At 32.3% G+C, this 27,181-nt stretch overlaps 1 protein-coding gene across 1 annotated transcript in view; it reads left to right on the plus strand.

The window, feature by feature from the left end:
* The window catches only part of DSCAM (DS cell adhesion molecule), an 818,605-nt gene that overhangs the window by 685,989 nt on the left and 105,435 nt on the right, over positions 1-27,181 (plus strand). Inside the window, exons 17-20 of the mRNA XM_051990574.1 lie at positions 2,261-2,501; positions 4,296-4,442; positions 9,502-9,657; positions 18,031-18,164. Coding sequence (XP_051846534.1) covers positions 2,261-2,501; positions 4,296-4,442; positions 9,502-9,657; positions 18,031-18,164 — 678 coding nt within the window. The remainder of the gene's footprint in view (positions 1-2,260; positions 2,502-4,295; positions 4,443-9,501; positions 9,658-18,030; positions 18,165-27,181) is intronic.

The raw sequence follows: 27,181 nt of genomic DNA on the forward strand, positions 1-27,181 counted from the left end.
CTGACTATAGAAGGCCAAGTGTACTTGAAACAAGTAATCTTATAATGAGGTATTAACTCAGTGGAATTGAGATAATGATTCTCCAGTTTACACGTACTAAGTACATGTAGATAGATAGATAGATATACATATATATATGTATATCTATATAACTATATATAGTTCTACAAGTTGATACCGATTCTACAAGATTGACACCTATGAAGATGTACTTATAATAGAGTATATAAGAACTAAGAGATCTGGGAAGAAAGACAGACTCAGAGATAGACAGAGAAGACAGAGGACTGGAGGCTGGAGGCTGGAGCTCAAACTCGAAGACAAAGACCCTCGTAGTGGCTGTCCTGTCTCCTTCATTTCTCCACTAAGACCAAGGCCCATCTGAAGGTCTCCCAGAAAGGTAGTGAGGCCCCAGACTGTGAAGGAGATAATAAATATTTTGGACTTTATTCCTGACTATTCTTGTGGTGATTATTCTGCTGAAACCAAGGCCCATTCAGAGGACCTCTAGAGAGCTAGCTGGGACATTAAAACTGACAGTGAAAGCATGACTAATTTAAAATAGGTAACTGCTTTTTAAATATCCAAGAGCAAAATTTGTAATGTTAAAGCAGTAGCATAACTGAAAATGTAGAGATTACAAGAAAAATTTATGAAAGGCCTCACTTTTTTGTTCATTTTAACACAAATAAGCAACAAGAATCATATCTTCACTCTTCTTGAAAATCAGGAGGTATTGAGACTATATTTTCACCTAATAAGAAGGAGAAAAGATACCTTTCCAGACTTGGCACTCAATCCATTGTGCCACCTATCTATCCCACTTGTGCAATACTTTGGCCTTATAAATCAAAAACCTTCTTAGTTTTGGAGTATTGTGTTTCTTCTTCTAAACAACTAAAATTTTAGATAATTGCATTAACTATCTTTTTGAGGGATAGGTATAATAGAAGATAATTCTATCACTTTCTCCATCTCAATATTTTCTCCATATTGCCTGAATTTCCTTCCTCCTCTCCTATGATTATTTAAATCCTACTCATTCTCTTTGACTGACTCAAATCTCATTACATCTTCTCTGACAATCTCAGCCACATAGATATTGCTATTTTTTAACTTCTATTGTTTTAGTAGTTAAGTTTATATCCTCAATCAAATAATAAGTTTTTTTTTTCTTTGATGGTTCTAGAGACATAGTTTGTAATACAGTACATGTCTGTTGATTGAATAGACAAATATTTTCTTTTAGTGTAGCTATTGTTTTTCTACTAAGAGTAGTTCTAAAATAATTTTATTTTAAGTAGTATTTTCTGTCAATTTGCTTAATAGATTTTTTTATCATAGCATTGTGAATATAAACTATTGTATGACAGTTCTTCAATTTGGGGGGGAAATTAATTGATGTAGTGTAACAATATCTTGTATTATCTCAGTTGTTGGAAAAGGCCCAAAGTTCAACTAGTCTAACATTCAAAAACATAGGACTAACCTCTAAAATCTCTTTAACCAATAGACATCTAGTCTCTACCTGAAGACTTCTGGTGAGAGAGAATCTTTCTATGTTCTATGTTCTGAAACAATTCATTCCACTTTCAGACTACTTTAAATTTTAAGAAATTTTTCATTACATTGAATAAAAATTGGCCTCTTTGCAACCTTACCCATTATTCCTTGTAGTGTTCTTCTATGAAAAGAAGAAAAACTCCAAATCAGTTCCACATGTTTGAGACATATGGGATTAGTGTATCCTAAATCTCTGGTTTTATAAGTATTAAAGAATAACAGTATAAAAAGTCCTTCCACGAATGTTGGTAACAACTTAACCACAACTCCCCCTTGCCTGAGCACTAAGTCTAATGGACTTAACTGGGATGACTGTGTGGCAGAACTTAAACCTGGGTCTTCCTGACTGTAAGATAGGCAATGTTGCATGCTAACTCTCATTCTATATAACACTCCTTCAAAAACTTGAGAGGTATCACTCTTTCCCCTTAATCCCTTCTACAGGTTTAAGAGAGTATTCTAGATATTCTTGGAGTATCATCTTTTTAACTTGGTACTAATTATGTCCTAAAAAATTAGCATTCCTGTTTATTTAACATTGTACATAGGAGTTAGGTAGCAATCTGATTATCACTGAAGATTATTATAGAAGGTAGCTGCAATTTCACCTTTATTCCTTTTTTAAGACTGGAAGTTCTGGATAGGTGTTGATTTCATCTCTAGCTATTTTGAGTATTATCTTTTCTTTCCTATTTAGGCTCCAAAGAAACACTTGCAAAATGGCATTATTCGAGGCTACCAGATAGGTTACCGGGAATATAGCACAGGAGGCAACTTCCAGTTCAACATTATCAGCATTGATACCACTGGAGACAGTGAAATTTATACTCTTGACAACCTAAATAAATTCACTCAGTATGGCCTTGTGGTACAGGCATGCAACCAGGCTGGAACAGGACCTTCTTCTCAGGAAATCATTACCACTACCCTAGAGGATGGTATGTGCTTCTAGTTGATTGGCTATTGCAAGCCAGTAATGAAGTTAATTGTTTTTCTTCTCTAAAGAGCAACAGGTATTTTTTTTGTCTCATCTTACTGTTATATTTAATTAGCAGTCTAGTTTTCCTCTTGTGCTTATGCCTACTGGGTTTATGTTGACTTCTCTGGAGGAAAAATAGACTCATATTATTAACAAAGGAGTGTATAAATGGGAGATGTTTTATTTCATCATAGAGTTACATTGTGGTTTGGTCACAACTCTGATAATACTTGTTTGTAAAGACATTTTTCTGTCTTTGAGTTGCTCTATTTCATTTAAAATATTAGATTTGCATCTTCTCATGTGAAGTTCTCTGTCTCTTTCTGTGCCTGAAAGTGGTTACCAAGCATATAACAAGATAATCTGCTTTACAAATATAAGAATACTCCATGTCCATTTTAAAAGAGGATTTTTGGTAACTATTTTATAAAATAAGATTATTTCATCTTACTAAAACTTCATAGATTGTATCACACAAGATGCATCTCCCTCTGGTGTTCAGGAATATTAATTCAGATGATAGAACATCAAAACATCAATAGTAAAATAGAATTTGAATATAAGATACCAAACTGCTGTAAGCACTTTAAATTTAGTAGAAGTATCCAGAAATACATAGTTAGTGTTAGATTTTGAAGACACAATTTTAGGAACAATACCTGATGAGGAAAATTTTTCTACCACTGAAGATTGCCCCCCCCCTTTTCCGAAATGTATAGTCTTAGAATGTTGCTTGAGAATTTAAATGACTCGTCCAATGTCACAGAATCAGTATGTGTCATAAGCTGGAATTGAATCCTGACTTGACAGCCAATTCTCTGTGCATTCTGTCATGCTGTGTCAATACTGATGGAACAAAAAGATATGTATAGGCTAATAATATCAGTAAATGGGTATTTGATATTAAAAGGAGCAAATAGCTAGTTATTTTAAACCTCTAATTACTTCTGTATAAAGTGAACTATGTATGTCTAATTTTGAGGAGTAAAATGACTAGTTATATCTTAAATTATCAGAAATGGTATTTATAGAAAAGGAGTTACTATTAAAAAGTATATTAAAATTTCCTTGTCTCTTACTTTCACTAGTTTATAGAGCATGCTTAATGTATCTTAGGTTTTTATTAAAAGCTTATTTTATTAACATACACATTTAATAAATAATGTTGCTATATTTCCTGGAAAAAATATAATGTCAAGAATATGTTAGGGGAAATAACATAATTACTTCTAATAGCAGGAGAAAATAATTCTAGATCTTTGAAGTGTGTATAATTGCCCAGGTAATGATCCCCTGCCCTCTCTTTCCAACAAAAACACAAATATAAACTGAAGGCAAAGAAAGCAACATATGTATATGAAGATATGAGGATGAAGTTAATTGGCTGGGAAGGTTAAGGGCTATATGGGCAAGAGTATGTATACTATGATAAAATATGGTGAATATATGCTGCAGAAGACAAGTGTCATACATATTAAATTACAATAATACAGAATTCAATAATACAAAAATTAAGGTCTTGAATTAGTCTTAAATTCACTTCAACTAATAAAAAAAAGAATGCCCTTCTGAAAAATAAAGTAGGTAAGAAGCATAGAGATAAAATCAATCAAGCAGACATTGGTACGATAACAATATAAAAACCATTTTATAAAGGTGTAAGAACATGTGTTTATGCTGAGAAATAATGACAACCTTTTCATCTTTATCTTTAGACTACAATTTATTCCTTTTTTTTCATTTTTTATTTCAGTGCCCAGTTACCCTCCAGAGAATGTCCAAGCCATAGCTACATCACCAGAAACCATATCCATAACCTGGTCAACACTTGCCAAAGAAGCCTTGAATGGAATTCTCCAAGGATTCAGAGTGATATACTGGGCTAATCTCTTGGATGGAGGTAAGAGAATGTGACTAGAATACTGAAGATGTTACAAAAAGAATCCACATAATCTGTAGACCAAGTCAAGTTAAACATCAATCAACAAACATTTAAGTATTTCCTATATACAACTGTTAATATTCTATTTTAAAGAATCATGTCATCAAAGGCTTTATTATTCCCATTATTTTTTGCACTGAAAATATTAAACTTCTAATTTGACATCTCTTGCATGTCTGTCTTTCAATAATAATTTATATTTTCTCTTAGTTTTTTTTAATGTCATCTGTTTTACATTACCAAATTTTCCCTTCTCTATCCCTTCCAAGGAATCATACAATATAAAACAATAATATTTTAAATAAGCAGAAAATCATAAAAAAACCCAATATATTGAAAAAATCTAAAAAGATGTGTATTGTATCATACTCATGGCCTTCCCACCTCTACAAAGGAATTGGGGGAAGTGTCTACTTGGAGTCAGGTTTATTTTTATAATTTTGCTTCTTGGTTTAACTTACTTGTTTTTGCATCCGTTCATAAAAATACCTGGTCAAGTCACAACTTCTGCCTGCTTCAGTTTCCTTATCTGAAAATAAGCATAATAATTGCACTTACCTTCCAAACTTCTTTTGAGAATAAATAAGGTATTTGTAAAACATTTTGAAATTCTTGAAGTTCTATATAAAATGTTGTTGCTGTTGTTTTTATTATTATCCTAATAGTTGAACCACAAGATCAAAAGTTATGGGTATTTTAGCTGCTTTATTTTTTAACTCCAAATAACTTTCCAAAATAGTTGTACAACTCCACTAATAATGCACTTGAGCAGTAGCTTTCCAAGGACTGCTAACTATCTCTGAGACTATGAAGTCCACAATTTGAAAACTATTTTCATAATAACATTAAGACATTCTAATTTCTTCATTGATAGATGTAACCAACAACAAAAAAAGGTCTTTAAGGCAGAGTCAAAACAATTTTGAAGAATATAAAAGATCCTGAGACCAAAAACTTTAAGAATAACTACACTGGTGTATCTCCACATTGCTACAGCCCCTTCAAATCTGACAATTTTCATCTTTGGCTATCTTTGTCAATTTGCAGTATATAAGGTGATTTTTTTTTCATTTGCATTTCTCCTATTACTAATTTAGAGCATTCTTTCAAATGGGGTTAATAGTTTGAAATTCTTTTCAAAATACTTTTTTGCATATCCTTTGGCTACTTATCTATCAAAATATAATTTTGTGTTGAAAGAGAATGCATATTCATAATTCATAATGTAGACAGATGTTCATATAAGCACATTTGTTACAGATTATATGTATATATAATATGTATACAGATATATGAACAAAAAGTTCTTAAGAATTTTAACTGATTACAAGAGAGATGAAAGAATTTTCATATTATTACTAATAAGAGAAAGATAAATCAAAACAACTCCAAAGTTTCATTTCATGTATTTAAAATTGGAAAAGATGACAAAATATTAGAATAGTCAATGTTAGAAGGGATATAGGAAGATTATGTATTAGTACATTGTTGGTAGAACTGTGAAAAACTACAATTATTTTAAAATTGCCATATGGTCAACATTCTCACTCTTTTGGGTGCCCATTGTTCCCGGTAGCTCTGACTCCCCTTCTCCTGAAGTAAGATGCTGTCCACAGAGATATAATACTATCAGAAGTACTGATCTCTATAAGCACCAAATCCCGATGGATTAAATCCATTTTAGAAAATTTATATCCCCTTTAAAGTGCTCTTCCTTGGAACATTTTTCACCCTTAATGGGAGATTCCCCACTATCATTTCCAACTGTTTCCATTTCTCCTTGTGCCACTTCTATTCTTTTTTTAAGAGAATATAGAACATTGTGTAAGGGGAAGCCAATGAAGTTATGAGACCAAGAAATAGTAAAACAAATTATAAAGAATGAAAAGAATCAAAGAGAATGTGAAGCATTCCATAAGAAAAACAATAGATCTAGAGAACAAATCAAAAAGAGAAAACATGAGAATAATTGGACTATTGAAACCTTTGACCCAAAAAAAAGAACTTTTATATAATAATACAAGAAATAATCAAAGAAAATCATCTTAATATGATGGAATAAAAAGGAAAAGTAGACATAGAAAGAAAAATCCACGAATCACTACCTGAAAGAGAAAGGAAAGGAAAACATAGGAAAAAGAAGGAAAAGGAAAACATACAGAAACATCATTACTAAATTTTGAAAGTCCCAAATCAAAGAGGAAATTTTATAAGCAACAGCAACAATACAATAATTCAAATATGCTGAAACTACAATTATAGTCACATAAGACTACCAGTGGCTATAATAAAAGAGTGCAGGTCCTGGAATACAGTATCTATGGACAACCAAAAAACCTAGGGTTGTGACTGAAAATATTATATTCAGCAAAATTAAGTACATATTCAATGAAAAAAAAAGTAAACATTCAATAAACTCTCAGATTTCAAGATTTTGTTGCCAAAAAAACTAAACTCAATAGAAAATTTAACATAAAAGAGTCATCATCAAAGACTAATTTCAAGGTGTTCGATGAGAACAAACTGTTTATGTTTTATCCGTGAAATTGTAAACTATCTCTCTAAGATAGTCATTAATAAGTGGGTAGTAAAAAAAATGAGGTAGAGTTGCATAGTACATGATTCTAAAAAGCAAAATCATGTAGAAAGCAGTAAAAGCAAAAATAATTATGCTATCTGAATGAAGTTCAATAGCAAGAACCAATGGAGAAAATAGATAGGTGGGAGGGAAGGAGGACTGGTAATTTTGAAATTCTAGTCAAATTAGGAAGGGGTTAAAGAGGAAGACATAGATATAGATGTAGATATGAACATAGATATAGATAGAGCATATATATAGGTATATCAAGAAGGGGATAGCACCCTAAAAATGTATAAAGAAATAAGAGGGGAAGGGAATAGAATTAGACCAGGTAAAGAAGGGTGTTTAGATTAACAAGAATAAAATAAGTATAATGTTTAATAGGAAAGGGATACAGAAGGAATAAAAGGAAGCAAAGAAAAGATGTGCAGTTTTGAATACAATGTATTTTATTATTTTATATACTTTCTTGAAATGGAAATTTATTGTTACATATTTAATTCCCTTGTATATTCTGCTGTGAATGTTACAGTGTTTTTTTTCTGTTTCTGTTTAAGTTTTAATTTTTTTTTAAAAAAAATGATAAAAGGGAAAATATAAGTTATTTTCCTTTTGTTATTAACCATCTGCTTGATTAGGATAAATTACTTATTCCCCTCCATACTTTTCTTTTTTTTCTTAACATTTATGTGTCCTGCAACTCTTTAGTTTATTCCCACAAATATATTGATTCATCTGTGGTGAGGTATTTTGAGTCTTGTTTTCCCCATTGCCTCCTTGTGTCTTCTTAGAAAGACATCTCCTAAAGAGTGTTTTGTTATTTTTCTGTTTTTACTGCTAGTATTATTGTTGTTAACTCCATAAGTGTCGTTTTCTTACAATTTTTAGTTTTATTTTTATTTTCCCTGGAGTTACTTATTTTGTTTCTTGTACTTCCTTTGATCTATTTATTTACTGCCTTTTCATTGCTGTAAATTGTAGGAGGTGTGAAATGGAGTTTGCAATACAAATAATCTACTCAAATTTGTTTTGCCTTATAGATTATTTCAAGCACCTTTTTAAAAGATTTGAATACTCACCTTTTTAATTAATGATTAGGCCCATATTTAAGGGTTGCATAGTTCATTTTGAGTTGTATTTGGGGCTCCTTTGCTTTTCAGAACACAATATCTTGTTTCAGGAGAGCATAGAATATGTTATTTGAATTTTTTTCCTTTATATTTAAAAGTGTTTCTTCTGATTGATTATAGAATTTATTATTATTAGAATTGCTATATTTAACTCATGTGTTTTAAAATTTTCCAGTATTACATGGTTTTCATTGGTTATTTCATGTTTTTCAGATATATATTTTTATATATATACACACTTTTGTGTGTGTGTGTGCATGCGTGTGTGTGTGTGTGTGTGTGTGTGTGTGTGTGTGTGTGTGTAATGTATTGGTTTCTCTCTCCCTTTCTCTGACTCTATCTCTTACTTAGTTTTAATCTATGATTTCAACTATGTTAGGAACTCTAGATACTGAGACTATCTACTATAAATATCAGAAACTCCTTTCACTCCTACCCCATAAATCTAGTTAATGATCTAAAATTGTTTTTATCATGTAATTGGGGGGAAATAAAATATTATATATTTCAAAAAATAAATAATGGATGAGAGGAATACAAGGATGCATGGAAATATCTATATGACCTGAGAAAGAGGACAGTAAGCAGAACAAAGAAAACAATACATAATGTCACTAATTGGAAATGGAAAAAAACATAAACATAAAACCAAAATTCAATGCTGCAAAATTATAAAGAACAAGCATGGTTCCAAGGCAGATGTTCTCTTTCCCTTTTGCAGAGATGGGAGTTCCAAAAATGTTGTATATTCAACATATTTTTGGACTCTGTTGAAGTATTAATCTGTTAAGCTGATTTTTCCTATTTATCATTCTTTTTAAAATATCTCTCTGGGATGGTTAGCAAAAAAAGATATTAGAGGAATTACAATGACATAACAAATACACACATAAAATTTTTTTTTCAAAATGAAAAAAATAATGCATTGTGTCAATCCAATTCCATTTGAATTCATACCTGTTTATTGTCTCTTTAGGCAATCACAATAGAGATATGGTCCAAGCATTGACTACTGTAGTACTGAAATTGGTTTGTAACACTCTATTTTGAGTGCAATGCTCTATTTTTTTATGTCTATTTTTCTGCCAAATGTTCTGAGGCAATTGGTATGCAAATTCTCTTTTCCAAATTGCTACATGGCACTCATCATTATCTAATGAATGTGCATTACCCCTTCTATGTAATTTAAATGTGTGACAGGTGGGTATATTCTCTACACAACTAGACAATAAGTACAAAGAAGGGCAAAAATAGTGATTGCCAATAACAATAGCTGCCTGGTTTGTGTTTTTTTTTCCTTCCCCAGAGCTGGGAGAAATTAAAAATGTTACTACTACACAGCCTTCCCTGGAGCTAGATGGGCTAGAAAAATACACCAACTACAGCATTCAGGTGTTGGCATTTACCAGAGCTGGAGATGGGGTCAGAAGCGAACAGATATTCACTCGTACCAAAGAAGATGGTGAGAACTTTGAACTGCTAGATATCTAAATATGATGTGCATATTTATAAATTAATCAGTATTTGTTTTAGAAGCCAGATGTAAGATGAAGCTCTTGCTGAGCTCATGAAATGCAAATATGAGACCTACTCCAGAAAAGGCAACATAAAAACAACTTCACTTCCATTTATCATTTTATTTCTTATTTTGCCTCTCCATAAATCTTCATATTGGCTCTCAAACAGGACAGGGAATATTACCTCCCTGTTTTAATATTATTTTTATTTACCTTTTTCTCTACTTTGTTTTTACAATTTTATCTAATGTCTGACAACTTTTTTAAAGGTTGAAATACTTTTATAGGAGTTTATTTCTATACCTTTGGTTACTATGTTAGCTACTGATATGAAAGGAGCAACTCCAAAGATGACTACGAGGACCAAAGGCTGAGTTATTTCTTTCTTTGTTGCAAGTAAATCATTTTAGCATATGTGTATTCTTAAAACAGTTATTTTTATTCTAACATGATTTATGAAGATTCAGCAAATGGAAAACTATAGCTCTTTTCATCAAACCTTTAATTCTTTGTCTTGCTTTTTAATTATATCACTATTTGTGGAACATTTAGAAATCACATCTGATATCTTTTATATTTTTAAATAATGTCTCTTAAAGTTCTGCTTCACTGAATAATTGTATAATATTATTTTCTTTCTTAAAATCTATATCATCAGACATAAACCTAATGTAAGCTAAGTGTAATGTTCTCCTTGGTTTTCTGGAGGTCTTTGGGATAGCCTTCTTTTCATTTGAGTAATCACCGCAAGAATAGCCAGGTGTTAAAGTCCAAAAGTCTTTATTGTCTCCTTCGCCTGGTGCTCAGTTAACTTTCTCATGGCCTTCAGATGGGACTTTGTTTCAGTGGAGAAAATACAAGAGGATAGGCTACCACAGTGGTGTGAGATGAAGTGAGTCTGAGTCCAAGGGTTTGTGCTTCAGCCTCCAGCCACCACAAAGGTGGACAATGGAATGAATGTGTTTCTGCCTCCTTTGGCTGAGTTTGTCTCAGCTTACATGCTTTACACTGAATCTTAGGTCTTCTCCTTTGTTTTGAGTCTCTTTTTCAGTCTCTTTCAAGGTGTTTGTTGGCACCCATCTGATTCCTTCTCTCTGTGTAGAAATACAAGCAAACCGTCTCACCAAAGCAGTTAACCTATTTAGTCCCTTCCATTCACCACTTTCTAGATCTCTCCTCATCACCAAGCAATTACATTAGAGCTGCTCACACTGGACACTGCTCTTCTGTTGAGTTAAAAAGCCTATATTCTCCCCTGTTGTAATCCCTTTCTCCCATCTGATTGCTTCTCTGCTGACTGATCATATCAGAGTCCTGAAGTTCTAAAGACTCTCTGGGTATAAACTCAGCTGCCATCATGTCTCACCTGTTTTTTGTTTGAGGTTCTAGAACTGGGCTCTGCCTCTCCTTTCCCTGGGTCAATCTACATTCTGAGGCCCAGTGGAAGCCCTTGTTGCATTTTGGACACAGGGTTTTGGGTTTTATTCTCTCACCCTGTCTTCTCACTCTATCTCTTTGCCTACATTGAGCTTTCAGATGCTCTACTTTACCACACTGAAAGCATCAACAAGTCTCCCTGAAAATCCCTTGCCAAGAGGAACCCTTTCTTCCCATGTTCTGCATCATAGCCTAGGTATAAAAGGCATTTATGCTCACTGTAGCACAACATCTTATGATCTCCTCTAAAGAAGCATCTTTGTGTAGTACCCATATAATTCTTCTACAAACCTCATTAATATTTTTTTAGCAAGTTGTTTGATCATTATTCCTGTAACTGTATTTTCTCCAATCATTCGTATGACAGTTGTTTGCAAATGTCCCACAAAATCAGCAAAGGGTTAATTTGGACCAAGCTCTATTTTCGTGAAGGTTTCCCCTCTATCTTTTCCTGGGAAGGAGCCCCATGCTTTGATATTAACAGCAGCAATTTGCTCATATGCTGCTATGGAGTAATTAATCAGTGCTGAAGTTTTTGCATACTGACCTTTACCTGCTAGTTGGTCAAAGGTGATTTGTATATTAACTCTAGTTTGCCCATCTCATTGGCCTTGCATTATACAGAGTTCACTATACTCTGAAAGCTACAACAAGTTTTATCCAGGTTCTAAACATTCCTTTGCTATAGATTTCCAATCACTAGGGGTTAAAATTTCACAAGCCAAATTCTCTAGTAACATCTTAATATAAGATGATGTAGCCCCATAAAGAGTGCAATTCTTTTTCAAATGCTTAATTTTTTCCAGATCAAAAGGAGTTTATCTTCTCCTTTGTTGACCTGAAGAGTCAAGATCTTCAATCACAGGGTATGCATTTATTTTTACATCAGATATATCCTGTCCTTCTTTTTTAGCTTTAACTAGTGCCTTTTGTAATCTTGTCATAGGCTGCTTCATAGGTGGTGCTGATTGTGTCACTGTCCCTCCCCCTCCTCTTTCTCCCTCCGCCCATGAAGGATTCATTGAGGGAGGGAGGTCAGGGGATGGGGAATGCCCTAATGGCTCCTGATGTGAAGCACCACATTCCTTAATTTCATCAGAATTGTACTTAACTCCATTCTTGTCTAATTCTTCATCCTTTTCACCTAGTTTGTCAATATCCTCCCCTTCCTGCACTTTCTTCTTTTTCCTTCTTTTAATACTTATATAGTTCCTTAAAGCCAGTTGTATTAAGTTATATGTATAAAATGTTTCTTTGGGAATTGAATCAGTACCATTATCATTGTAATATTCACATAATTGCTCTCCTACTAATTTCCACTAATCTGGATCTAATTCTTTTTCCTTAGAGAATCAATGAGATGTGTATTTTAATATTTTGAAGAGTGCATCCAAGTTACAATTAAACTTTGATTTTTTTGATCAGTCTAACCAAGCTTTCAACACATTTTCCTTGAGGTGGAAATGAAGGTTCCTTTCTAAACATTTGTCCCATTTCAGCTGAAGCACTAGTTTAGCCTTTTACAAAGTTTCATTCTTGTCTATTTTTCTACTTACCCTAATGTCTGGGTCACAGATGAAGGTTCTTAGCCCCACATTGGATGCCAAAATGTAATGTTCTCATTGAATTTTCTGGAGGTCTTTGGGGCAGCCTTCTTTTCAGTTGAGTAATCACCACAAGAATAGCCAAGTGTTAAAGTTCAAAAGTCTTTATTGTATCCTTTGCCTGGTGCTCAGCTAGCTTTCTCATGGCCTTTACAGGGGACTTGGTTCCAGGGGAGAAAATGCAGGAGGATAGGCCACCACAGTGGTATGAGATGAAGTAAGTCTGAGTCCAAGGGTTTTGTGCTTCAGCCACCAGCCACCACAAAGGTGGACAATGGAATAAATATGTCTCTGCTTTTTTTGGCTGAGTTTGTCTCAGCGTATATGCTCTACTCTGAGTACAAACCAATCATTATATCACTAGGAAACCATTATTTGTTGTAAGATTAAACCAATCATATTGAATTTAGAGAATTATTAATCACCATGCTAAACTAGATAACCATTGTATCATCAATTCCACTGAATTAGAACCTTGTAAGTATCCTTGTTTCAAGTTCAGAGTTCTGGCCCATAACAGCTAAATCCTGTCAAATTGGAAAGATTTTTAGTTCTGAACTAGAAATAGGTTGTTAGGGATAATTTTAGTACATGTATGTTTACAAACATTTCTGATTTTGTAATGGAAAAAATTATCAAATGAGTCTCTGATATTATTTTTTCACTTCCTCAAACAAAATAGTGATTTTTACATAAATTTTATATGCTGCTGATCTGCAATATGTACATATATATGAGAAAATGTTTTGTTCCAGATTTTAGCATGCAAAAAAAAAAGTATTGGTAAAAATATTTTCCTAGGCCCATTAGAGAATCACAACATTAGAATGGATCCTAGGAGGCCTTCTGGTCTAACCAATACTTGATCAAGAATACTTTGTACAATATACTAATAAGTGGTCATATATCTTTTTCTTTAAAACCTCTAAGAAAAGGAAACCCACTACATCCAAAATTTGTTCATTTATATTTATATGACTTTAAATGTTGGAATAATTTTCCATAGGAGAAAATACTAAGGAATTTAGTTTTCATGCTTCTTGGGAAGGGTTGTTGAGTAATATGACTTTAATTCTCTGAATACCAGTTATGGTGAGGCTAAATTCACAGAGATCATCTTTAGAAGATTATATAGAAGGAATTAAATATAGACACTGACAAAGTATGAAAATCATATTGGTAGGCATGGAAGGGTGGTTATACTATATTGTGGAAGGTACACACATCAGCAAAATCACAGATCTTCTAAGATATTGAAGTAATCGAGGCAAATACACATTCTATTTTATCATACTTGCTGTTATTTCATTACCTTTCTGAGAAAGGCAACATAAAAGATCTATCTCACTCATTACATAGAGAACTCTGTGATGAATTGTTGCTGGTCATGAAAATTTTTCAAATATGTCATTGGTCCCAGAAATATAGGGAATTACTGTAGAATTATATTATAGATATTATAGAATTGATGATTAAACTTAATATATTATAACTCTTTCCAGTATTTACCCCATTCCCTTATTTTACTTTATCACTTTTTATGTTACAAATTCATTGAGGAAAGGTTAATTTTGTGGAGAACAAAGTCTCCACAAAAATCCAGTTTCAGTGTTCCATCATTACAGAATGGTGCCCTTGGGGTCTCAGAGACTATGTCAGCTGAACACAAGCCCTGTGGAGATTCCACTATATACTACTTGCACCATCTATCCATCATGCACATCTCCCTTGCACTCCAACTAATTATTAATCTTAATTCCTTGGAGACAATAGGATTCTGTAGTTTACAATCACGTAACATAACCAAAAGATTAAAAAAAAAAAAAAAAAGGTTTGATTCATCTAAGTGGCACAGTGGATAGGGTACTTCCTGAATTCAAATCTCACCTTGCATAAGGAACATAACCTCACTTACTCTTTCATCTATAAAATGAAGATAATAGCACCTACCTCAAGGAGCTGTTGTTAGATTCAAATGAGATGGTATACATAAAGCATATTACAAACCTTATAGTACTATATTAATTTTAGATATAGTTGTTTTGATTGTGATATTATCAGTTTAGGAAAAGTCCTAGTGTGGAAATTAATTCCCTCAATAGAAATAAACAATTTGCCCTAGCCTGCAAATTGTGTTAGTAAATTCCTTAGAGTACAAGTAAATCCCTTGCCCAAGATCACCAATTAGTATGTCTTAGGTAGGACTTGAATCTAATTCTTCCTGGTTTCAAGACCAACTTTCTTTCAATGTGCAATACTGCCTATCACCAAAAGAATCATGTTGCTTAAAAAGAAAAAAGATAGGAGATTTCCAAGAAGATATTTCAATTTATTTAAAAGAATTATGTAATTTCCCAAAGATGATCCAACATGTTTTCCTTCTTCATTCACTTCACTGTGCATTTTCAAGTCCTGCCAAAGAAATTGATTTTCTCTATAAGAATGAAGTAGAAGCATAGCCAATGTATTTTTGGCATGACTTCATTTTACTTCATTCTTTTTAAAGAGTTAAGGACATTGAAAATAAATTGAATACTATTTCATAAGTTCTCCTGAAGAGACAAAGAAGTTGATGGCTTTGCTCAACATACACTCAAAAATTACAAGAAGCACCATTTCATGGAATACTTGGAGAGCTTATGATTTCTCAGAGGGGGAAAAATACCATGAAGATAATTAAAATGTATATGGCCACATCTATTATATAGCATGAAGAAATAGAGTATTACACAAAGAATTTGATAAGGCCTTCCAAAACAAGTCAACTAAAAATTGATCCTTGATGACTCCAATGCCAGTGTCACCCATGATTCAAGATCCACAGAAAACACAGAAAATTGTGCTATACACAAACATTCTGGTCACTATTCTCTTCAGTTTTTTATCCTCCACTTTTTCTGGTCCACAACAGACAGTAAATTTAATTTTAATATAAATTCTTTCTAGTATTTGTGCTTGATGAAAAGAGTCAGCATTTCTACATAAGGTATAAGGTATTCAAAATTGTAAATTCACACAATATAGGACAGCTTTGATTTTTCTGCACAAAAATTGTAAAGATGTCATAGGTGTAAATATATAAAGAAAATACATGTCACTCAAGAAAGTTCATAAGGACACATGAGCAAATATAAGAAAATGTAATTGATTCAAACACTCTCATGGAACTGACCTCTTCATGGATATGCCTATCCAAATCATTCAATGAAATAACAGGGGTTGTCTAGGTCCAGGTCCCTTGCTTCACAATCAAAACAACACAGGTTTCGTTCATCACTTATCTAGCTATATAGGTTGCATGGATGATATTTTCATTTCCCGAAAAGGCACTGCACTTCAAAAATTCCTTTTTCTCTTTGAAAAGTTTGATTTCTGTTCTCTTGAATTTGGGATCATATATTAAGAAACTTCCAAAGCTTTTACTGCCTATAAAATCTTCTTTTCCTGTATAGAAGGCTAAATTATGGAATAACTCTGTCTAGGAATCCAAAATTCTTCCTGATTTTACACAGAAAATAGAGTTTCAGATCTATTTCTAGCATTTTTTTAATGAAACATAATAATTCCCCAGCTGGTTACCATTTCTTAAACTGAGAACATTTGTTTTCAGGGAAAAACCCAAACTCATGACCACCTAAAACATTCTTCTATTAAAAACTGACATCAACTGCTAATTCTTTCACCTAACTTGTTCAGTTAACATGGCACAGTATTCTAGAAGAAAAGTGGAAAGGGACCACTCTTGTGGATATTTTTTTTCTCTCAGAAGAGAGGAGAAAGGTAACAGACATGTCATGAACTGAACAACGAAAAAATGAAACTCACTACAGACAGTACTTTGCAATGGGATTTCACTTCTATCATAGCTGAGAAATTCCAGAAACTTCTTTAATGGGAAACAATATTTACAGACATTGGGTAGTGTTATAAGATCTCTAAATAGATTAGAGCTTGATCCCCTATTTGTTTTTTATTTTATTCTTGGTCACTTTCACTACTGAGAACAAACAACAACAAAATATCATAGTCAGACTGAGGATCCTTGCCATCCTAGCAGGTGATTCTGATTTTGGAAGTCAGATTCTCATATTGCTGACTATCTGTGGTGAATGAAACCAAAAATAGAAACAAGATTTTTTGACAAAACAAGACTACAAAGAAGCACCAAAGACATAAATAGTGCCAAGACTGGCATTATAGAGAAAGGTCATGAAATGAAAAAGGGACAGAGGGAATAACGGATTGAGAATTCAGCAAAAGCTGAAGATCAACAGAGGCTGAAAGACTGAAACTTGGACACTGAGAAGTTAAATTTGTCGTTTAAAAGGGCTGGATCATTCTTAATAAGAAAAATATATTGCTGACCATAATGAAATATCACTGCATACATTTTAAAAAACTGTATTTAGAAGATTTTATTATTTAAAAGCTGAAAATATATATTATTTTTAAAAATAGATTAGTTAATAATACATATTTTATGGAAGAAAACAAAAAAAAATCTCGAAAGAAAAGCTTTTTTCATGCCCTTCTTGAATAACAATTCTATATTCTTTTGATTTTTATCTATTAGTTTGGCAATTGCCATCAAATTTTTCTACAAATACCAATTTCAGTCATATTTCAATTTTTAGCAGTAATTAACAGTGATTATAGTTCTAATGAATAAAATGGGAATGACCTGAATATTGTTGACATTAATATATACATAGAATTGGGTGACTTTCTGAAAATGGGGAGGCATGGAAGGAAAGGAGGTGGAATGAGGATAGTAGTGATTCTCTAAGATTTCTAGAAACCAATTCACAGGGTGGAAAAAAAGTTCGAAGTGTTGATACTCTATCACTTATATTTTCTATAATATCTACAAATGAAAGGCACACCAATACGTTTTATGTACTGTATAAATGATAGTGTATGAACTCTAAGTTAATATAATAGAAAAACAATTTGCAAATTTGTTAATTGGGGCTTATTTGCTATAGTGATATAAATCTCTAGGTTATTTTAAATAAAATTTCCTTGAAATTTTTAGTTCTAAATCTATGATTCTCTGACCTTAGAATCTACTATATTATGACCTTTATAAGAAATATTAGGACCTCAAGAATTAACAGTATAGTGTGTATGAATATAAATATGAACCTGTATATCTGTAAGTGGGGATCTTAGTAGTAGCATTTAAAGTTTAAAAGATAGATTGGGACCCAATTGTTTAGTATTTTAAATGATATTGCATGTGTTCCATTTTTTATGACTGATTATTTTGCTATTCAGTTCCAGGTCCTCCCGCTGGGGTCAAAGCAGCAGCAGCCTCAGCCTCTACTGTTTTTGTATCCTGGCTTCCCCCTTTCAAGTTAAATGGAATCATCAGAAAGTATACTGTGTTCTGCTCACACCCATATCCCACAGTAAGTTGGTAAACAACAAAGTAGTTTTCAAGTAGCTCTAAATTAGTTGTATTTGTTCATTTTTGACAGAGTTATTTAAATATTAAAGTTTTTCTATTTTATTTATTCACCTCCTTAATTCTCTCTGGTATCTCTTCCCCTTCATTCCACTCATCCCAATATGTTATGTGCTATTCTAAGCAAAACTCTTTTGTATAGCTTGTTTTAAATTATAAGATCAAAATATTTTAACCATTTAGCAACATAATTCTGATTGTATCATTTATTTGGTAGATTTTTACCAAATAATTGATGGCCAAGTTTTAAAAATCCTAAACAAGAAATTTTAACTCTGTTGCACATTGATTTCACAAAACAGAACCTATTGATTTTCCTGTTGGACAACTAAAATGATTATAACACTTTTTCCCTAATCTACTATTTTCTATGCTTGCCTTCAACTCTATACTTCTTTGTAGACACAGTAAAATAATTAGGTAGACTACAAGGATTGCTGGAAATATGTAAATTTATTTCTAGAGAATTAGAACTTATTTATGTACCTCTATAAATTAAGTAACAATTAAATGCTAAGCCTCTGCTAATTTCTTTTCAAAAGATTTAAGAGCTTCTAGTAGAAAACTTTCCTATTACTATTTTATAACAAAAATCATATATACTAAGACATCTTAAAAGCAGGAAAAAATACAATGAAATCTTAAGAAGTTGGTGAGAAGAATATAAAAAACACCTATTTTTAAAAAAATTCTATGTACTTTTATGTGATTTTTTCTCTCTTTATTAGTTAAATTAGCTATTTTGCAATGATTCCAGGATATAATTTTCCACTGAAATTTGTTAATATTTTAAAATAAGTAATTCTCTTCTGTAATCAGAAAATATTCTACATCCTTTTCCATAGTCAGCTTCTCTGGGCAAATAATAGTGAATAGCAAAAACTATTCATAGGAAGTCAAAGTTAAGTCAGTATGGGTGGTTCAGCGCAAATCAATTTTCACTACTAGGAAAAATGAATGTGAAAGAAAATACAATTTTCATTTAGTATAACCTATAAATAATTATTTATTGAGTTGCTTAAAATGAAATAATAATTTTATATTGCTCTTTTAAGATAGTGGTAGGCCATATTAACTAAAGTAAAGACAAATTTATTACACCTGATATGTGCAAGTATCTGCTTAAGTTAGGAAATTACATTCAAATAAATGAGATTAAAAAAATCAAAATCTTCCATTTTGTATTTTATTAAAAACTGCAGGAGATCTCAGGAAATGCATTTTAGCACAGAGTAATGGCACTATGAACCAAGACAAGCAGAGGCTCCAGAATTCAAGCTTGTACAAATTAAATTTTGCCAAATTAAAGCTATGTTACTCTCCACCCAATTCCATGTAATGAATTCAAGGTGAACTAATGAGAAGATATGTCTATAGGTGGTATTCTCGAATGAAGAATGATACTGGTCTCTAGCATGGGTATTTAGCTAGGCATAAGCAATGAACTTCTGGCTCTATGGCTGTGAACTCAAGAATAAAATGGGGTTTCACTTCCAGCTCCCTGCCCAATCTAAAATCTGAAAAATTAGCCAAAACAGAAAACCTAGTTCCACACTGCAGTTTTCTCACTGTAAATCTGAGTTTGAATTAAATAGAAGTCCACTAGGAATCCAACAACTAGAAAAAAATTGAGAGCTGTGTTGTTTAGATTCAAATTCAGGTCAGATTAATTCATAACATTAATTAAATTAATAACAATATTCATAATCCAAAACTGCAACAGATGGAATGAAGAGAATACAAGCTCAACTCAACTTTCCTTCCAGAAGTTTTCAGACATATAATTAGCATCAATTCAAAATCATGAAATAGGCTAAATGAACAAGTGGAAAGAATTCTACAATAAAGACCTTTTACAGTAACAAAATCATCCAAGACACAATCCCAGAAAAAAATAATGCCAAAACATTTGTTTCAATACAAAAGAAAGTGGGGAAGGGGGAAGGGGAAAGAAAAACAATGCATAGACACAGGTTAACTAGAATTCTTGGAAGAGCTGTCTTTTTTAATATTTTAAAATTCAAATGAGAATGCTAGAAGAAAAATGGAAGACAAATGATAATATAAGTAAGAATTAGAAAGCGTTAACAGCTTGAAAGAAGAGATGAAAACCTTATCACTGTGATAAATTCACTAAAAATTAGAATGGACCAAAGAGAAGTTTTGGATTATTGAGAATTATGGTATTCTAAAATCTTAGGAACAGCTTAAGCTAAAGACCTGACAGCCTTTAGAGCCCCCAGAGTGATTTTATTTATGACAAAGTCTAATTGCTTTTCTGATTTTGACTCTCATGAGGTAATATTGTCATTAATTTAATTAATTCTATGAATTAACGTGACTTGGATTTGGGTCTAAACAACAAGGCTCTCAATTTGCCCAGTTGTTGGATTCCTAGAAGACAGCTATTTGACTCAACCTCTAACAGTCAGCTAAAAAATTCTGCAGATTCAGAGTGGAAAAGCTGCAGATATTTTCAATAAATATTATAAAAAAAAAACCCTGCCTAGATCCCTCAGAACTAAAGCATGAAATAAAAATAGAAAAATCTTAAAAGTCACTGAAAGGAATCCTCAAAATGAAAACTCCCAATAATATTACAGCCTAAATCCAAACTTTCAGATTAAATAAAAAATATTGAAAGCATCCAGAAAACAAGAATTCAAGTGCTGAATATCAGCAGTCAGGATAATACATGATATGAAATACTATCAAACCAATAAAGAGCTTGAAATATGTTTCAGTAAACAAAGGATTTAGGCTTACAAGCAAGCATAACATAACCAGGAAAACAGAGCATATTCCTTCAAAGGTGGGGGGAAGAGGAGAAGTGGATCTTTAATGAAATGGAGGGGTTCAAAACATTCCTAATAAAAAGACCAGCACTGCATTAAAACTTTGTAAAACAAAAGCAGGAATCAAGAGGAACATAAAAAGGTATTATTACAAAGTGTATCTAAGATAGACATGCTGAGAATGATTTTGGTATGATTTAATAATTGTAGGAAAAAAAGGATGGAAAGAGATCACCATTAAGAATTTATTTTGGGAAAGAAAGGGGAAAGGGATAGAAACAAATTTTCACATAATTGGGGGATTTAAGCAAAACAAAAAATATTAGAAATATAATAGAAACAAAAACAATAATAGAATAAACAGAAATAATGGAAAACAAGGAAGAAGGAGTAGAAGGAACAGGGGATATGAACTTCATTCCTATCTGAACAACTTAAAGGCAGGAACACACACAAACACACACATACACACACGCACACACGCACACACACATACACACACACACACACACACACACACACACACACACACACACACACTTACCTACCCCATACTCCTTACACTTCACACAGTTCTTTCAACAGGGAAATAGTAAAGAAAAGAAGAAAGGCAGGGGAATGATAAGAAAGGTTAGTAAGTCTTGAGAAAATAAATTCTAATTAAGGAAAGTAAATCTTTAAAAGACTTTTAAAAGATATAACAGGAAGAACCTGTGGTTGCGTGTAGAGTGAGAGAAGTAGAAGGCAGTTAGGGGAACAGAAATAGATTGCACCAAAAACTAGTGTTGAGCATATTTCTTCTCCTTAAGCATCCTTTTCTTCTTTATAAAGAGGGGACAGGAATAAAAAAGAAAGAAAATTATAAAGGTGAGGGGGAAGAAATAATCAACAATAATGATTGAATGTCATGGAATGAATTCACTCAAAAATGAAAGACTATATCCACCTGGATTAGAAAATAGATTCCAACATTAATGTGATTTACAAAAACTATACTTGAAACCAAAAGATTCATACAGAGTTTAAATAAGGGCCTGAAGAAATGCTCCATAGGCATTCAAGAAAGCAACAATCATGTCAGATAAGGCAATAGTTAACACAGATTTATTTAAAATATATGAACTGAGTAAATATTTGCTGAAAACTGTTGTATACTACAAATTAATATCAATATCAAGCACACATGAACCAAAATGACATAGCAACTAAACATGAACCTACAAAGACAAATACGGACACACACTTTATACACACAAAAAGAATAAATTGCAGAGAGAAGTAGATTGTAAAACTATAAATGGGAGATGATGATTTATGCCTTTAAACCTAGGAATATCTAATCAAAAAACAAATCCCCAAAACTGAAAAAACTTAGTAGAATTTTAGGAGGAAATAGATATAATAGATTTCTGGAGATTATTGAATGGAAATAGAGTATCACACCTTTATGAAAAATTTCTGTGTAATGAATAAATAAAACCACAGCTTTAAAACATGTTAAAATAGACAAACCAACTAATTTGTTTTTTTTTTAAAAGACAAGAAAAACAAATTAACAATAGCTAAAAATGTAAAAAGTTGGTTCACAATCAATTAAGAAATAAAAGTAATTGATAGAATTATTGCATAAAATTGCCAGCAAAACAGAAAGTCCAACTGAAATGGATGAATATTTATAAAATTATGAAGTTTCCATATTTTTAAAACTGTACATAGTTATATAACCAGACCTCAGTAAAAAAAAAAAAAAAAGAAGAAGAAATTGAACATGGCACAAATGAACTCCTAAAAGAAAAATAGAAGATCGAATAGATTTTTCAAGTGAATTCTATGTTTAAAGAATAATTAATTTCAATACAAGTTGTTGAAAATTGCAAATTTCTACTATGAAACTGTTATGATCTTGATGCCAATATTAGAGACAGACAAGATAGAAAACTGTAAACCAATTTTAATTTAACAAGGAGATTATGGAAATATTGCCTAAAGATTATGTACAATGACCAGGCCCTATTTCTACCAGGAATACAGAGCTAGCTCAATATTAGAAAAATTATAAATATAACTAACAATATTAATAGCAAAACCAAAATCTAAAATAATACTATCATATCAATATACAGAAAAGGCTTTAAAATATATATAATAGCCATTCCTGTTTAAAAAAAAAAAACACTAGGAAACAGAAGTAAATAAACTTTTCTTTACAGTTATAGTTCCCATTTTAATTTTTAAAAAATAAAAAGAGGAGATGGAACAAAGATGGCAGAGAAAACGACAGCAAGTCACCTGAGCTCTCCCCAAAACTCTTTCAAACACCTTTAAATAATTCCAAAAAACAATTCCTAGAGCAGCAGAATTAAAAAAAAAAAAAAAAAAAAAAAAGGTACAATGAAAAAGTTTTCCAACCACAGACAACTTAGAAGGTATGCAAGGGTCTGAAGCACCTAAGTAAGAGTATAGCACAGTCAAATGCAGGCCACACCAGCACAGACTTAGCCCCAATAAATGAGGAGCAGGTCTTGGGAACAACTAAATCAGCAACAGTTGCTGAGTCTTCTAGAGCTCTCAGCCCAAAAAGTGGTGAGATTAAAAACTAGTCAGAAAGAGATTATAGGGATGTCTTTCCTAGCACTAGGTAGGATTCTGTTGTTTTACTCCCACTTTGATTAAAAAAAAAAAAAAAAACTAGGAAACAGAAGTAAATAAGGCTAATTATCTGTTGGACAATGATTCTATTAGCATATGTTTGGGAAAATGGGCCTTCTCACTGTTCAGTGCTGGCTTGATGTTTTGGTATATACAGATAATTGTAGGTAAGGATTAAGGAGTGGGGTGAGAGGAGAGAGAACTTCACTTTGCAGCAGGACCAGGAGAAGGGAAGTTGGTGGTGAGCTTGTGGCAGTTTGTCTGTCTCCTTCACTTATCCCCTGGAAACCAAGGACTTTTACTTATCCTGACTCCAGCTGCTCCTGAGGCCTGCAGGGAGCTAGCCCAGACTTTATAAGAGAAGGAGCACTCATATGCCCCAGTTTGCCCACAGTGGAGTGAGTCCATTGTCACAGTTCCAAGTCAGAAAAGAATGATTGCAGTCACTCACAGACCAGAGAGGAGTAAAAATATCTCTCCTTAGATCATATCACCTTGAAAAAATTGAAAACAACGTGTCTCCAAAAATATCTCTGAAAACAGCTGCACAAAACTCTGAAAGCTTGAGAAAATGTACCCACAATTCTGGAACTTTTAATAGAGTTAAAAATTAAAAATAGGATGGAAAATAAGCAAATAATAGAAAAAAATTCTGATAATGAAAAGTTTCTCTGGTAACAAGGAAGATCAAAATACATTTAGAAGATAACAAAGTCAAAACTCCTATATCCAAAGGCTCCTAGAAAACGAATTAACAGTTTAGTAGAGAAGGCACAAAAATACTGAAGAAAATAACACCTTAAAAATAAACTAGGCAAATAGTAAAAGAGGTACAAAAAGCCAATGTGAAGAAGAGAACACTCTTTTCCACAGTGCCTTAAAAGGCAGAATTATCCAAATGGTAAAAGAGGCACAAAAATTCACTGAAGAAAAAAAAATTCCTTATAAATTAGAAATGGCCAAATGGACAAGAAGATACAAAAGCTCACTGAAGAAAATGATTCCTTAAAAAATTAAAATGTGTTTCTTTCTGCAATTCACTTAACTTCTCCTACAAGAATTAGAATGCTATGCCACTTGGTACATATATGTGTAGTATTGATAGTACTTCATCATTTATGGTAACACTTAGGAAGATGTTTTCTTTCTTACATCTTTTAATTGGTTCTATTTTTGCTTTGTCTGTGATCAGGATGGCTTGTTATTTTTGGTATGTTTTTAATTTTAGCTGAAGCATAATATAATCTTCTTCAGGCTTTTACCTTTTCTCTGTGCGTATCTGCTTCACTTGTGTTTCTCGCAAACCATATTGTAATATTCTGGCTTTTAATCCACTTTGCTACTGACATTCATTTTATAGGAGAATTCATCCCAGAGAATAGAATAAAATGGGGAAGAGGGAATAGGATGGAGGAAAACACAATGGAAAATAGTAATCTTGAGAAAAATTGATAAAAGCCTCCTTCATCAAATGTATAGAAAACTGAGTCAAATTTATAAAATGGTCATCCCCCAATTGATAAATGATCAAAAAATATGAACAGTTCATGGCTATCTATAGCCATATGAAAAAAGTGTTCTGTCTATTTATTGGAGAAATATAAATTAAAACAATTCTCAGATATTACCTCATTAGATTGGCTAATAGTACAGAAAAGGAAAAAAAAAAAGTGTTGAGAGGATGTAAAGAAAATGAGACACTAATGCATTGTTGATGGAATTGTGAGCTGAAACAATCATTCTCTAGAGCAATTTGGAACCATGCCTAATGACCTAGCACTATCACTCCTATGTCTATATCCAAAAAAAAATTTGAAAAACAAAAGGGAAAAGGACAAATATATGCAAATTTATTTATACCAGCTCTTTTCTGATGACAAAGATTTGGAAGTTTAGGAGATGCCCATCAATTGGGCAATGACTAATGAAACTATCATATACCATAGTATATGGAATATTATTGTGCTATAAAAAATGATGAATAAGGTAGTCTCAGAAAAACCCATAAAGACTTTCATGAGCTGAGATACAATGAAATGCCCTATGTACAAAGTAACAGCAATACTGTAAAATTATCAGCTATAAATGATTTGGTTAATCCCAGCAATACAATGATCTAAGAAAACTCTAAAAGAAAACTTAGTATAAAAATTGCTATCCATCCACAGAATAGGAATTGATGGTGTCTGAACACAGAAGCATATTTTTAAATTTTGCTTTTCTTGTTTTTTTGTCTAAGTGACTTAAGCAAGTCATCTAACCTTTGTCCACTTCAGTTTCCTCACATGTAAAATGGGAATAATAAAAGTACCTAACTCCAAAGTAAGCATAAAATGAGATAACATTTATAAAGTACTTTATATTCCTTAAATGCCAGTTATTAATTAGTATTGATAATGCAACAACCAGAGGACTCAAGATGAAATATGTTAACCACTCCCCAGAAAGGTGATATACTCAGAGTGCAGATAGGACAATTTATTTTTTGTCATTACAAATGCTTTTGACAGGAATTTTATGTTTTTTTTTTCTTTCTCACTGTGGGGAAGGGGAAAAGGTAAAAAGGAAAAGCACATTTTAATTAAATGAAAAATTAAAGTAAAAAAAAATTCCAATGACAAAAAATTCTACAGAAGACCAGGAGAACAACCTTCAAATATAAAGGAAAGGAAATTCAAAGAGTACAAAATGATTTTGCACCCACCAAAAACTATAGAAGGAAATGGAATATTATATTCCAAAAAGTGAAGAAGTTAAAGCTACAACCCCAAGTGACCAGCCCTACAAACCTGAGCCTCAGCATTAATGAGAAAAGATAGATATTCACTAAGAAGAGACTTTTGAAGTATTCCTTTCAAGAAAAACATATCTGAAAAAAAATTAGTTTGTTCAGATACCCCCAAACTAATTGATGTGGGTATTCCCTCGCATAATGCAAATCACAATCCATCTATTGCTGTTTAAGCTTGTACAACTCTTGTTTATGTTGTCTTTCTGTTAGACACAAATGGTCCAACCAAACTGCTGGGGACCTCCTCAAAACCTTTTAACCTTTTATGGATACAAACAGAATGTGGACACAAACAGTGGATACAAAAACACCCTTTTTTCCTATAGTTATGTGTGTTTTTTGATGGCATCAAAACCTTCTTCCTTTGTTTATAATTCTTTAAAATGTGTTGTTGCCTAGATGAGGCAACCAGATGATATAGTGTATAGAGCACTGGGTCTAGAATCAGAAAGATCTGAATTCAAATCCAGCCTGAGATACTTAATAGCTTTGTGTTTCTGGGCAAGGATCAAAGAGATAATTTTTATAGAGTATATAGTACAATCCCTGGAACATAGTAGCCAATATATAAAATTGTATTTTCTTCCCTTTCTCCTCTTCATCCTACTTATATTGATAATATACTTCTCCATTCACATACGAGTTATCTTAAACCTTTTAAAATGCAACAATCTTTCTTTATGAGACGTTACATACAATAAAATCCTAATATAAAGATAAGATTAA

The sequence above is a fragment of the Antechinus flavipes genome, chromosome 3, assembly GCF_016432865.1.
Source record: "Antechinus flavipes isolate AdamAnt ecotype Samford, QLD, Australia chromosome 3, AdamAnt_v2, whole genome shotgun sequence".
Lineage (NCBI taxonomy): Eukaryota > Metazoa > Chordata > Mammalia > Dasyuromorphia > Dasyuridae > Antechinus > Antechinus flavipes.